Here is a 15,788-nt window from a genome sequence, read left to right on the forward strand (position 1 = left end):
AATTTATCCTGTAATCTTCAACTTTCTTTAGCATCACAAAGTAAATGATCTTTGACTGCATCTATCCCAGGTTCAGTTTCACCCATTCTAATGAATCATATATTCTGGGATCTGTCTTTCCCAACAGTAACATGACAAATCATGGTGTCACCTTGGTGGGTCTGGTTTGATGCATGGTACTCTCTCCCTGAGGCCATGTTAAATTTCATGCCTGCACTCTTTTGCTCATCATAGCAAAGGACAAGTCTGGGTCAGGTGGAACAAGCACAGTGGGGGCCTCTTCCAGTTTATTCTTGGTCCCATTTTCTTCTGTTATCTGGTTTACATCTTTTAATTGGCCTCTATCAATGCTTCCATTTGCCATCTATTTTTCATATATATATATATATATATATATATCCTACTCACATTTCTATGTTCAGCCTGGCACTGATGCACTCAACTCCCTTCTGTTCTCGTCTTTCTCCTGTCATCTAACTCACAATTCTGAGTCAATACTATCATTTATGTGGCCCTGTAAGCCATTCAGTTGAAGTTCCAGAAATAATCCTAAAATCACTTAACTTCTGATTCCTAAGGATCAATTCTGTGATCAACCTGTTGATGGATGCTCAAGTCATGCCTTTGCAGTTAAATCATTTTTCACACATGGTAGAGAAGCCACAGCTAACTCTCTTCCTATCTCACACATGAGAAGGCCCATCTAGATGCCTACTGTACATATTAAAGTCCTGCACAAGGCTTAGGTAGATTATATAGGTAAAGCCACCCGTATCTCCCTCTCTCCTCTAAGAGAACTAATGTCTTAAATTTTGTGTTTATGATTCCCAAGCCTATTTTTACTTTATGAAATTATATATCTGTAGAATATGTCAATTGTTCCTTTGGAGATTACCATTGTTTTGAAAGGTCATCATTTTGTGGTGGTGGTGGGTGGTGGCACGGGGATGGTGGAACTGGGGATTGAACTTGGGGGCACTCAACCACTGAGCCACATCTCCAACCCTATTTTGTATTTTATTTAAGATAGTTCCGACTTGCTTAGCACCCTGTTTTTGCTGAGGCTGGTTTTGCACTCACAATCCTCCTGCCTCAGCCTCTGGAGCTGCTGAAATCACAGGTGTGCACCACCATACCCCACTGGAAGGTCATCTTTGATTCACTTAATGCTAACTTAGTCATTTTAACAGCAGAACATATGAATACAGCATAATTTATCCTTTTTTATGTTTATAATGAAATTTGAAAAAAAAATGTAAACAATGCTAAATATTCTTGCAATGGCTCTCTGGAAAATATGCGAGGATGTTTTTAGGGCATATATCCAAGTGATATTGCTGGTTCATAGGATACGCATGTTTCATTTTTTAATGTACATTGCTGAATTCCTTCACAGGAATTTATATTAATTTGTATCAATTTATATTTTAAGACAGCGCTTGAGAATTTCTACATTGTTTTACAACATCTTCACCAACAATTTGATATTGACTTTAAGTTTCACCAATTTTATAGGTGTGAATTACATGGTATTTTGATATTGACCCTACTGATGCCCATCATTGAAACACTTTTCCTCAACACCATTATCTTCTTTTCCTTTTTTTTGGTACAAAGGATTGAGCCCAGGGGTAATTAATCAATGAGCCACATTCCCAGCCCTTCTTAAATTTTGAGACAGGGTCTTGTTAAGTTGCTGAGGCTTTGAACTTGTGATCCTTGTCTCAGGCTCCCCAAGCTGCTGGAATTACAGGTATGGGCTACTGCACCTGGCTTTTGCCTAGTTTTTTTTTTTACTGATTTGTACTTTTTTTTTTTTTGGAGCAGTCTTGTCCAGCCCATACCACACACAACTCATTCTTCAACTCACCTACCTCTTCATTTTCAATCTAAACTGAGCCTTAGCTGATGATATAAGCATCTTCACTTAGATGTACCCAAAGCATCTGAAATTGTCTAAAATGGATCTCTTTCCCCCTTAGTTTCTTCTTCCCACTTTATCTGTTTCGAGGCAAAGCATTAAGCCAAAACCCTGGACATCAATGTCAACTCATTTCCTTCTTCATCTGTTAACCTCGTCTGAGGAATTAGCTGATGCAGTCCTACCTTCTTAAACAACTCCCGTTTTCTTGCTTTTCATATTTGCAGTTGTTGTCCTAACTACTTTCTTTCTGGGGCATTCTAAATTTTCTAGTTTTCAGAAGCAAACACTTTGCAGCTAATACTCACCTGGGCTCAACTCCAGATGTTATCATTTATAAACTATGATAAGTGGCAAGTTACTGTATTTCTTCGGCCCTTACATTTCCTTTTAATGGCAATGCCATCTAACTCCTGTGGTGTTTTCCAAGAATTAAATTACAGCTAAATGCCAAATGTCTGCCTGGCACATAGTAAAGAGTTCAGAGAATGGATTATTTATTTGCCCAACTACAAATCCTGGTAACTCCTGTTCTGCTTCTTATCCCATTGCTAGCAGCACCATTTCAAATGTGCACGGTCTTCAAATTCAACAACTGTCCTACATTTACAAATATAAACCTAGCTTCTTTCACATCATCTCCCCCCACTCCAAGTACCACTGATTCAACTCCACCACTGAGCTATATACACAGATCTTCTGTTTTTTAAATTTTGAAATAGGGTCTCACTAAATTGTTAGGCTGGCCTTAAACTTGCAATCCTCCTATCTCAGTGCCACAATGCCAGGCTACATGCAGTCTCTACACTACCAGGCAAACACTCTCATCCTGAGTTCCACCTATCCTAGAATCATGGTTCCTTTCACAAGATTTATAATAGTGATTCATTCATTTATGGAAAATGCAGTCCTATAATACCTATAGGGGAACAAATGGACACTTGATTCAGGGTTATGGAATATGGATATATGGAATAATATATTTACCTGTTCTTATTTAATATTAATATTAATAATTAATATCCCGATTCTGTTTTGCTCTGGTATTCATTCAAAAACTCAAGGTCCTATCTATGGTAATTATAATTAAAAAGTTGTTTGAATGGAGTCATTACCATACATCTAATAAAACTTGAGAGGTGATTTTTTTTTCTCTACTATCGTCTCTGGTACAATAGTAACAGCATGAAAAGCATGGACTTTGAAACTACAAAAGCTCTTAACCTACATTCTGCTGCTTAATGTAAAGCAAGTCAAACTTTGCACTTCCACAGTTATTTACCCTTTGATCCTTTGGGAGGGGCAATCCAATATTGTAAAATATTTCGGTAGTTCTCAATTTTGGATCCCTGGGGACAGAAAGGGTCAGAAGAAAAGGAGAGAGAGAAAAAGGAAGGCAAGCCAATCACCAACAGTGACTCCAGATCATATATATCAGAATCTTTGCTCGTGGGCCTGGGTATCATAGTTCCCTTAGGACTCTTAAAGTGTCAAGTTTATGACTTAAATGATTCAACCACCCAACCCAAATTGAGATCAGCATGAATCGAAGGTATTGACTGGCTCTAAGTGTTCAGATAGAAACAGTGGATTCATACCTTGGGGTCTCTTTCTTTGTAATGATTAAAAGCAGAGATACCAGGCTATTAAAAATGTATTCTACATAGATGGTGTTACCAGTACCCTGTTATTTGAAAGAAGAAAAATAGTGATGATCCTCACATAACTTAATTTCAATGGGCATGATGTTACCTGGGTGACTGGTTGCTAAAGAAATGAAGGATGAGTAGATTCACTGCCAACCAATGCCACAAAGAACAGACAATAGAAAATTAGAGGTTCTCCAGGCATCTGCTTCCTACAAGACCAGTTACAACCATTCGTCTGAAAAACTATAGGAGGGGAAAAAAATTACATGTGACAAATATATTCTTAACATAAATAAAGTATAATGGCTCAGAGTATTTTGAGGAAATTCCTTAAGTTCAACAGAGGGGCAAGAGGATGATAAACAAAAATACTACCAATTACAGATAAGGATAAAAAAAGTTGTGAGACTTTGTAGGTGACCTGAAAGTTAACAGTACTTTATTGCTATTTTCTACAATCTGTAGAGCAATAATATGCACAGCAAGCTTAACAAGGATTTAAATATCTACTATGCACTGTCCTAGTCACTATCTTTATATCAGGTACCCAGTGTAAATCCTTAGGCTTTCATACAACACATTAAAAATGGATTTACATGAGTCTGAACCAAAGCATTAATAATTTCACTTCATATTATAATTGGACATTTTTCTCAAATAAAAAGCATCCTAACAGGTGAAAATGCTATGTTAAATGGAATGTTTGAAAAAACAGCCTTTTAAAAAATTTTAAGCCATAAAAAATTACAAGTGAAGGAGTTCGCTCATTCTTAGAGGTCCTTTTTAATGAACTTCTGGACAAAACTATACAACTATGCTAAATACATTTTTAAAAATACTTCTATTAATTTTTTTCACTAAATGAAGAATTAGTATTTAGTATTCCAGAGTTCAGAACTAAGAAGGAATAATGTAGAAGAGAGGGATGTTATTACCTACTTCTTTAAATGGCCATCTTTTTATTTTAAAAGTTAAGCAGTATGACTATTTGAAGGCAAATAAGCAGTTCATAAGGAAAGATGAGAGGTGGTAATTATTAAATAAAATTTTAGAAGCACACTTTACCCATTTGTTTATACTGAAAGCAAGCCATAGGTCCAGAATATACTCGAAAAACAGATTTTTTTTCTAAAAGAAAATAATTTGTACTTATTGAAGCCAAGTTAAATATTTAGCAGCAGTGGAAATGTGTATATCACAGAAAAATTTCAAGCATATTTTCATCATAATCAATTCTTTTCAGTTAAAAAGAATTACACCACTTGTATGGAATAACACAAGACACTTAAACTACAGAAAAATACCCAATTTTTAAAAGATGAAGTACCACAGTATGGTCTGTTAGTTTGCTTATACTTTTGGTATAAGTAGCCTTGAAACAAAGCCTACTTTTTTTTTTTTTGGCCAAAAGAATTCTATAAAGGACGCTGAAGACTTCCAATCTTGTCTGTAGTTGACTAGTTAGTAAAAGTTCTAATATTATCTGAGTTTTTTCTTTCTTCTGGCAATAGTACCAAAACTGACAGTACTTAAAGGCACCTAAATAAATCAACAGTGGGAAACTTCCACTTCTTTTACTATTCCCTCTCCTTTGGCTCATTTCTAATGTAATCATAAAGGGATATGTCCTAATGCAAATACCAGTTTGCGCTGGTATTTATATATCTAGGGAGTATATAAAAGATACTCTTCTGTGCTGCTAAAATGGAGCATTATTTTCTCTAGAACCTCCTCATAGTACAAATATTTAATTTCAAGATCCATCTCATAGGTTGCATGCTGAAAGTTAAAAGTGCAATTTGATAAATAATTTTCCAAAAATGTTTCATTGCTACAGGTTGAGAGATTTTTGAATGTCAAAATTGAAACAAAATTTAATGTTTTGGCATCCCATGTTACAATACAGTCATAGCCATTACACGGGATCTTGTTTTTAATTTAGACTTAGTAGCAGATTCAGCAACAGTTATTAAGAAACAGAATATTAAGAAACCTTATCTTGGGGCTGGGGTTGTGGCTCAGAGGTAGAGTGCCTGCCTAGTATGCATGAGGTTCGATCCTCAGCACCACATTAAAAAAGAAACAAACCTTGCCTTAGAGGAAAAAGGAAAAAGGAAGAAAAAAAAAGCAGCAGCAGCAGCATGAGCTAATAAAATAGGAAGACTACACTACTTTCCACCAGAAAGTTCTTTGAATTTTCCTAATTTCAGAATTCAAGGCTGGCAATTTTCAAAGACAAGGATATACTTACACAAGTATGTCTTGTATATACCCATCTTTTTCATTTTTTAGCTTTTCCCACACATGGTACACATGGCAGCTGAAATATTCCTAGAAATTGTACAGAAGAGAGATTTCCCTGAATTTATTGTAACCTACCTGAATCTGGACCGCACTGTTCTGACCTCTTCACAGTTTTCGTTTCACAGCTCTAATAAGCAACATACCACAGAGTACATGCAAACACTGAAAAACAGGGCCTGATACAGCCCACAGAAAAGCTCTTCACTAACATCGGCACTACTTTTAGTCATGCCATGATAGATCATACTTTATTGTTGCGCATAATAAATACAGAAAAAATGGTGAAAATGTATGACTCAGAACTATCTAATTAAAGCTGAGTAAACTCACCTAGTCAAGATTTTAGTCTTCCAATGAGAAATGACAAGAGTAACTGAATATAAAGAAAAACGAAAAGAACTTTACTTTCCTATGTTAATACAGGTCAAGGGACCCTTTCTTATCAAAAGGGTTAATAACACCAGTTCTTAGCAATAAACATAAGGCACTTGTTTAGATTACAATATCACTGCAATTTTTTCCACTTGTTTTCTAACCCTGTTTTTCCCCCACAGTATCATTGGAAATTAATGAATGAGGCAAATATGAGATGATTTAGTTGATACTTCTTAGAGCAAGAGGGTACAGTACACAATATTTTAGGGGTGATGTCTGGACATAAAATGAACCCAGTCAAGGTCCTCTGACACCAGACAATGTATCCACTATCAAGTAAACCTGAAAGAAAATAAAAGATTTATTCAATAGTTTCCAGTAAAATCGGGTTGGAATACAATATACATGTTAGGAATTTAGCTCCCCATGGGTGGCATCTGCATTTAGAGTTCTGAGTACTTTTCATTCTAAGACAATCTACATCATTTGAACATTGTCAAGACATATAGATGAATTTCATTTCAATATACAGTAGAGTTTAAACAGAATTCACACACATACCCCCTACATATGGCTGGTGCCTCCTCCAAACACCTTATTAGTGGCAGAGGTAGCACTAGTGTTCTTTCCCAACAATAAGAACTTCTGTTGCCACTCATAGGAGAAGTTAAAAAAAAAAAAGTTTATTTTTTTGCCATCTGTTAAGATGTTCCTGAGACAGGGCCAGTTAATAAAACAAAACAAAGCACTGGAGTTCTGTTTGTAATTTTCTTTTTATCACTAAACTGTTAGACTGGGATGTGGAATGCAGGTCATGTACTATGAAAGAATCAATGAAACAATTAGGACTTCTGAAAATTCCCTTTAGAGTATACACTCTATATACTAAAAGTACTACAAAAAGTTCAATTATATATACAGCTGACTCATTTTACTTAATCTTATTTGCTCAGATCTTGCAAATGCAATGAGAATATTGAGCCTGAGGCTAGTTCTCAGTGTACAGGTTTGACATGTTTAAGGCTCATTTTTCCCAGTCAAAGTAGCAGTTTTGTTTTCCTTTCAGAGTATGAGTTACATTCATAGTACCTGCCACCATCCCACCCTCAATGAAGCCTTAATGTAGGGGCACATTACACTTCATTACGGAACTTCCCTGACACCAGCATCAGCCCATTCTAAAAGCGCCCACTGCACTAGCTTGACAGTGCGCTACATGGCCTCTGGCTTGCACCTCTGTTTCCACCTGTGTATTTTCACAGAAGCCCAAAACAGATTAGTGGAAATATTCACACAACTGTTTTTCAAAACAATTTATTGCATCATATTTGGTACCTTATGTTTGACAACAAAAAAGAAATTACATCTGTAACTGCAGGAAAAAGAAGCTGGTCTGTTATTGGAAAAAAAAAATCTTGGGCCCTTTAAAAATTACAAAGTCTTGGGCTTGCCTGAAACAACTGAGCAAGAAATATATTCTTAGAAATGTAGGGCTTCAAGTATTACAAACCTGTGACACTGTGGAAAAATTCCAGAGGTATCTAAACTGCAGCACTTTTTTTTTCTGCATATCGTGAACAAGGCCTGCTGAGGTTTTAACTATTAGTCTCTTGATCAGTCATAGAATGGTAGTCAGGAGTTCTGTCTGTAACTTCAAGCCATGGTGGATTTTCTTTTTTCACTCTTGGGTGAAAAATTCATGCTTGCTAATTAGTTGGTGCCACATCACAGTGCATTTGGTTCTTGCATTACAGTTTTAACAAGTTTGGCCAAAACAATGCTAAAAGGTTTGCATTGTTATTTTAGTTCTTCAAGTTTTAGTTAAAATTGAGATTGTTCCAACTGGTTCCTTCAGTTAAAAACTGTGGTACAAGAACACCAAACTGATCATGTACAGTGAATTTTGGAAACACAACAAGCGTATTGAACACCTCCTAGGTTTCTTATAATCCTGCTTGGTATCTATATGTCCCAGTTTCTACAACATCAAGCATCTGTTGTAGATTTCTCCGTAAATAGTGATTCACATTGCATACTTCCTATGGTCAGAATCAACCCCGTAACAAAATCAGTCAGATGCTAAAGCCCCAACAACTCTTTGTGCTCAGTGAAAGAATCCAGTGCTAAAACAGCATTTATGCTGTCTGAGATATAGTAAAATCTCACAAGACAAATTTAAAGTAATATTTCTGCCACACACCTGCTTTGTTAGCTGTAATAGCCTCCAGATTTTATATAAATTAGTTTAAAAACATGGTGGGTAGGTAGGAATAGGATAAGGTATCTTTTTTTTTTTTAATCCCTCAATTTTAGCAGCTTTTAATTTTTTAAGAAACTGAACCTATGTCCTGTAATGTTAGATATCTTATATATACTTTTTCAGCAGGATAAAAAAACGTAAAACACTATTTGAAGGCAAGAACATTTACTCCTCTCATTCTGTGTAAGTTAGAGCAATGCAGCAGGTGCGTGACAAAAATATTATACACTAGATATGGTCCAAAATCATCCATTTTCTTGTTTAATGATGTTCAAATTTCATTGGCCAGTTCTTCGGTTTCTGCAGAACTATCTCCATTAACTGTGATCTTCATATCCTCTTCATATCCAGGAGGCATAAAAGCCAAAGCATAAGGGAAAAGCTTATGACAACTTGCTCTATAAGCTTCAGCAGCTTCTTTACAGTCTCCTAGGCTACCAACACACAAGGCTTCTAATACCTCCATACAAGTCTAAAGAGAGAAGAAAGGTCATGTTATAACTTGTTCAAAAATGGACTTTTTTGTGAATTCATGAGACATTTTGACATTAACCGATTTCTAAAATTAAAAAAATAATAATTATTTAAAAGGGAGGAACATACTAAAAAGGAAAAAAATGTACTCCTGTGTACACATTCTATTAGAATGTTCTTCAAGGCCTTCAAAGTATTTCTTGCAAATTGCAGGGTTTATACAAAAAGCATAGAGACAAATAAATGAACAAGGTCAGGACTAGGGTGAGGCAATGTATACAAGGTGCTGAATTTAAAGGAACACTCAGCAAGTGCATGACCCTTCACTTCATACCTACCCTAGCCTTCTGTATAAATGTCAAAATTTACAATGCCAATGCCAATTAACACATGAAAGCATTCTGAATATTTTGGAGGCTTATAGCCAGCCAGCAAAATCAAACACTGGTTTCTCAATTAAGGAGCATCTTAAGGAATATCCACAAACTAAGCACAAACCAAGAAAAACTGGGTTGATGAAAACAAAACAATGATTCTTTCAGTCACTCCCTAAGTAAGTTTGTTTCTTATATTTTTAAATGATTCATGCTGAGTTGTATTTCTCATGTTTTCTTTATCTTTTCACTTAGAAAACACTATTTAGGGGGCTGGGGATGTGGCTCAAGTGGTAGCGCGCTTGCCTGGCATGTGTGTGGCCGGGGTTCGATCCTCAGCACCACATACAAAGATGTTGTGTCTGCCAAAAACTAAAAAATAAATATTAAAAAATTCTCTCTCTCTTAAAAAAAAGAAAACACTACTTAGGCCAGGCACAGTGATGCACACCTGTAATCTCAGCGACTTGGGAGGCTGAGGCAGAAGGATAACAAGTTCGAGGCTAGTCGGAGCAAGCTAGTGAGACCCTGTCTGAAAATAAAAAATAAAAAGGGCTGCAGATATAGCTCAGTGGTAGAGCACTTCTGGGTTCAATTCCCAGTACCCAAAAGGGGGGGAGGGGCTGGAAAACACTATTTAGTTTCTAGATAACATAGTACCCTATAAACTTCGCCAAGCTATCAAAGACCTTAAATCCAGGTTCTAATCTAAATGATGCATTAATTTACAACCAACAAGTTTAATTATTCCTTTTTATTTGTTATTAAATGAACATGAAACTATCATCAATAAAATTGTCTATCAGGTTGATTATAACATTAGGCAGCTGTCCTTTGTTTTTAATTTAAACTAGAAGTAACATTTTGCCATATCCTCATAATATATATTTTGTTCTATTTAAGTTTTTTAACTTAGTTCCTGGTAAATAAATCATAAGTAGGTAATAATCTTCACTGAGACCACTGCTAACTCAGAAAAGGTGAATTAGTTGAAACCCTCAAATAACAATAGAATCTCTCTATAACTTTACAAAAACATATCTCTAAAATAGTTATTCCAATTTATAGATGTAAAACTCATTATGAAATGTCAGGTACCCTGGTGCATGCACACACACACTCCTAAATAAATTTAAGATAAGCTGTTTCTGATACAAATTCATAATGGTTTAGAGAATATTATACAAAAATAAAGAAACAACAATTATTTCTCTTGGTGACTAGAGAAAAGGTAGTTAGGTTTTCTTACACATTATTTCAAAACTCTTTACCTGGAGATTTCTGTTAGTGAGGGATTCATCAAGGGTTGTTGCCAATTCTATAGCTCGTTTCTGACTAGAAGGATCTAAATAATATACCATTTTGGCAGCTAAAGGAGAGGAAAAAACGAAATTTATTTTAAGGTAAAACCATTATCTTATCCTCTACTCAAATATAAAATGCAGGATATAGGTGCACATAATGTATTATTACATATTAAAAATGGAAAGACTGTAATTTAAAAAACAAAACAAAAATCCTGAGAAATAGTCTAACAGTCCAGAGTAGGAGAAGAGATTATAATACATTAGCAATAAAACACTATGTATTTGGAAATGTGCACAAGGAGATAAAGAAATACAAATATTCTAATCATACTTGCCTTTATGTGGTGAAACCATGGAAAGTTTTCTTTCTAAAATAAATATAAGGATTTGGTGGTGAAGGGAATACTTTGGTGGTGAAGGAGAGGGAGGTGAAGAGAGGCTACCAAATCTCCATGGTGTGAGACAAAAGCTGAATTCAGGTTTCCACAAAGGCAATAATAGCTGCTGGGCTTCTTAGCCAGGAATTTAAAAAGCATACCACTAAAGCACTATCCACAAAGTCCCATAAAGTCCCGACCTTGGTTCTTGGACACAGACCTTTTACCCTTAGATTTTGTGAACTATGAGATGATTTCAGGTTCATCATTGCTAAATTTGATACCTACATAAGCATGAGAAATGGGATATGAGGGTCACATGGAGAGAATCTGAAGAGCACAATGAGGGAAGAATGAGAAGAAAGCAAGCTCCACCTCCATTGTTATGTATAAGTTTATATTCAATTATATTTGTTTGTTTGTAATGCCAATGGTGAACTAGGAGAAACAACTGGTCTTGATTTAAGTTTAATTCTATAAAAACAGGCAAATTTAAGTTGCCTGTTTTTATAGAATTAAAATGTAACAGGCCTCCTCCTAGGGGCTGTCATAAGGAGAGTTTTGTTCCTGAGCTATCCCTTCCACCACAATATTCTGCCTCACCTTCGCAATCATGAGCTAAAATAAACTTTTCCTCTTCTAAGTTATTGGGTTGTTTTGGCTTTTTTTAAAAAATTTTTTTTAGTTGTTGATGGACCTTTATTTATTTATTTATACGTGGTGCTGAGAATTGAACCCAGTGCCTCACACATGCTCAGCAAGCGCTCTACCACTGAGCTAAAACCCTAGCCCCTCTAAGTTGTTGTCACAGATTTTGGTCACATTAATGAAAAGCTGACATTAACACAGAAATTGGTACAAAGATGTAGGGTCATTGTTGTGACTAACCCATCAGTCTTTGAAACTGCTTTGTAGGAACAATTTGAAAGTATGGGGATGCAGGCAAGGGAAGCCATAGAATACTGTAAGCACAGTTTAATGGGCAATTTTGGAGTGAGCTTTAAAGACCAGAATAGACATGCTCTTGAGGTTTTTCAGATGCACTAATTGTTAAATTTGGTGGAGGAAATTTCAAAGCAGCATAGCATGCAGGCAGTGGCATAGATACTGCTGAAGCTTTTAGCCATCTTTACTGTTGAGAATTGGGAGTAGAAAGCACAAAAGATTTGAAAGTCTTGCAGTTTGGCTAGGAAAGACTGAAACTGGTACCAAGGAAAATGTGATTGCTGAAGAGAATACCACCACCAAAGAGAAGCTAGGTACTTAGCACAGACTAACAGGAAAGATGTCTTGAGGGCATGTCAGGAATTGGCAAGACTCAAGTGTGTATAAGTGAAAGCTTGTTTGGAATATGTTACATCCAGGCTTCCTGAAAAGTGGTTTCCCCAGGATTCAATTTACCATGTTCAGCCACCCAGGCACCCAAAGGCTTCATTCAGCAGCAGTGGCCCAAGGAGGCCCAGATATTGCCTGAGCAGGTAGCAGACCTTGACATCATCCACATGCTGCTGGTTCTGCAGGAAGACAGGATGCTGCTATAAGGGGTCATAGAGGCTTCCACTCAGATTCAAAGGAAGGCCTGGGGGCTCAGGCCAGTGTGCCAGAGGCAGAATCCCTGTAGGCATCCCAACAGAGTGATGTGTGAGGCTTGGAAAAAAAAGCCAAAGCTGAGGTAAGGATCCCTGGGATTAAAAGAGACCAAGAAGGCTGGGATGTCTGCTGAGGAAAGTTGAAGAAAGTGAGCACAGGCCAAGAGAGAGGCCATATGTGCTACAATGAACCAGGCTACAGGGATGGGACTGTCTAAACCTTCTGGAGATTATATGTCACCACCATGTGTTCCAGATGCCAGATATGGAGCTATAGGACATTTGTGTTTCAGTCTTGCTTTGCCCTATCCCTTCTTTCTACACCTCTATGCCTTTCATTAGGAACAGAAATCTTTACTTTGTGCCACTATATATCAGATGCATCTAACTTTGCTTTCGATCTTACAGGGGCCCACAGACAAGAGTTTACCTTGAGTCTCAGAGGAAACATTGGACTTGGACTTCTGGGCAATGCTGAAACTGTTAAGACTATGGGAACTCCTAAAGATGAATTGAATATATTTTGCAATGTGAAATGGACAAGAACTTTTGGGGCCCTGGAGCAGGATGGTAGTTTGAATCTGGGAATATCCCCTGCAAAAATCTCATGTTTTGAAAGCATGATCCCCAATGCAGAAATGTTCAGATGTGAATGATTAGATTATGAGAGCTGTGAGACCTCATAAGTGGATTAATCCATCTGATGAAGTAATAATTTCAATGGACTACTGGGTGTTAACTGTAGACTGGTGGAGTGTGGCTGAAAATAGCAGGTCACTGGAGGCATGATCTTGGAGATTGTATTTTATTCCAGGCTTGGACCACACATGTTCTGTTGTGAGGTGACAACTTCCCTTCACCATGATGTTCTGCCTCAGTTCAGGCCCGGGGCAATGGAGCCAGCTGACCATGGACTGAGACCTCTGAAATCATGAACCCAATATAACTTTTTCTCCTCCAAGTTGTTATTGTTAGGTATTTTGTCAAAACAAGAAAAAGCTGACTACACAAATCTCTCTTCTTAATACCCAGCTAACTCTTAGACCCCTTTATAGATATAGCCAGATCTCACCTCCTCCTCACATCTGCATCTCTTCAACAGGGCTAACACCTGTGCATGCCTCTAACATTTTTCCATATGGAATTCTGTAAACATTACTATTAGGTCTAATAAAAATAAAACATGTTCTTTTTTTTTTTTTTTAAAAATGCATATTCCCTCTTCTAAGCTTAACTTATCATTGTTCCATTAAAATACTGAAGTTGTTTTAGAAAGCTGAAAAAAGACAAAGTAAGGTGATTACCTGATAATCTGTGAGGCAATGAATCAGAATTCCTTTTCAGAAAAGTTTCATTAAAATTCTTTGGATTCGTTGCTCCAAAAAGACGATTCATTTCTTGTTTTAATACTGTTCTAACTGTATCAGGCAAATCTTTACTTTCACACACTGTTGAATAAAGTAAAGTAAACTCTCTTAGCATTTAGATACTTTGATACAAAGTTTTTAGTACTTAAATTATCTACTTGATGAGATCAATGAAACAGCCACTATACACAAATACCAACACCTATGGATAATTCAACATCTAAAGAGCTTACCTACAAAAATTTAAATGATATGTAGTATTATTTTCTTACTTTTTCCTTCCATATCCACGTAAATTTATCAATTAAAACAAAAATAAAAACATGGTTGACTTCAGTAACCTTTATCTCAAGGAACTATATGAACTGAGCTATTTATAAAAAGCTCTTTAAAGAACCACCAAAGCATTTTCCTATAATAAATACACTGGAGTCATCATATTCTCATTGGACTTTGGAAGTGAAAAAGTAGACCCCAATCTCTCTAGACTAAATCCAAGTTATGCTTTGTTTCATTGTTATTTTGGTACAGTCTGGAGCTTTATAGCTAGACAGACCTGGGTATAGATCTAGGCTTGAATAAGTTATAACCTCCTTGAATCTATTTACTGATATATAAAATGGGGAAATAGCTAAACTAGAAAAACTGCAGGAAGAAAAAGCTATGTATAAAAATGCTAATTAGTGTGTAATAAATTGTAGTTACTATTTTTATCACAGTCTGAAAAGAATAAGTAGATTTTTCATTATGGCTAAGAACTAATGTGGTGGCTTCCAAATTTTGACTTGCAATTATTTATCTATACTGGGACAAATATACATTCCATATCCATAGTATGTGCAATACATGCTGGCATTTTCTGTAATGTCCTATTTGAGGTTTTTAAATGCTAGTAATGTTCCACTGATAACTGATCTCATTATTCCACTAATGGATCATGACCCTAAAAGTTCTAACGCTAAACTCTGAAGGGGTAAACATCTAAGTTAACTATTCTACACAAAATTATTAATTGAATAATTCATTGATATGCCCTTTGTTGGTTAACAGCAAACTAAACATTTTAGTAGCTCATTTATTTGAACTGGATGGCTCAAATAAATGAGCTACTAAAAAGTTTAGTTTAATCTTCAATGCCACTGTACTTTCAAATTTGTTTTGGCAATTTATCAATACTTGTTTCTTAAGGAAGAAACAAGTTGTTTTTGTTTGTTTTTTAAAGGTTCTGAATTTATTAGACACAAGGAAATAACAGGTTTAGACTAAACTACAAATAGAGCTCAAACTGCTCATAAATAGCAACTGGGCTTACTTGGGGGTAGAAAGAAGGGAAATTCTTCAGACTACTGCACAAGGACACAGACTCCTCACCCTAAACAAAGTATTAAAGAGTAAACAGGAAAATTTCTGGTAAGACAGAAAACAGAAAAATCCACATACTAAATAACATGTCCATAATGACTTAACACATCCCTTAGGGTTAAGCATGCATTTGTAGGAAGCAAACAATGCTTTCCATAGAAAGAAAAGTTGTCAAAATAGGTTAGGGCCAATTAAAATGAACATTACCTCAAAAATTATAGATCTTGTATTAAACACAAATTATTTCCAGGGACCTTGGTGGTATACCTAAAATGTTTTTGGAAACTACATAAATATCAAGGGGAGGGGCGCTTTATAATTTTTATTACCTACATTAGTTTATTTCCCTCAGACTAATATCCCCAGAAGAACCAAAACTGCTAAGAATCCTACAAAAGTAAAAACAACCTACAAATACATATGTAACAA

At 36.0% G+C, this 15,788-nt stretch overlaps 1 protein-coding gene across 4 annotated transcripts in view; it reads right to left on the bottom strand.

Moving 5' to 3' along the window:
* Positions 1–6,254: 6,254 nt before the first annotated feature.
* The window catches only part of Naa15 (N-alpha-acetyltransferase 15, NatA auxiliary subunit), a 101,456-nt gene continuing 91,922 nt past the window's right edge, over positions 6,255–15,788 (bottom strand). For 2 of the 4 annotated variants that reach the window (XM_005327570.5, XM_021727904.3), the window contains 3 exons: positions 13,935–14,078; positions 10,629–10,726; positions 6,587–8,981 (listed from right to left, as the gene is read on the bottom strand). In XM_005327570.5, the coding sequence (XP_005327627.1) occupies positions 8,781–8,981; positions 10,629–10,726; positions 13,935–14,078 (443 nt within the window). In that variant the 3' untranslated portion in view covers positions 6,587–8,780. Of the gene's footprint in view, positions 8,982–10,628; positions 10,727–13,934; positions 14,079–15,309; positions 15,370–15,788 lie in introns of those variants that run through there. The other 2 variants (XM_078022113.1, XR_013426154.1) reach the window with 2 other exon arrangements.

Source organism: Ictidomys tridecemlineatus, chromosome 9, assembly GCF_052094955.1.
Source record: "Ictidomys tridecemlineatus isolate mIctTri1 chromosome 9, mIctTri1.hap1, whole genome shotgun sequence".
Taxonomy (NCBI): Eukaryota; Metazoa; Chordata; class Mammalia; order Rodentia; family Sciuridae; genus Ictidomys; species Ictidomys tridecemlineatus.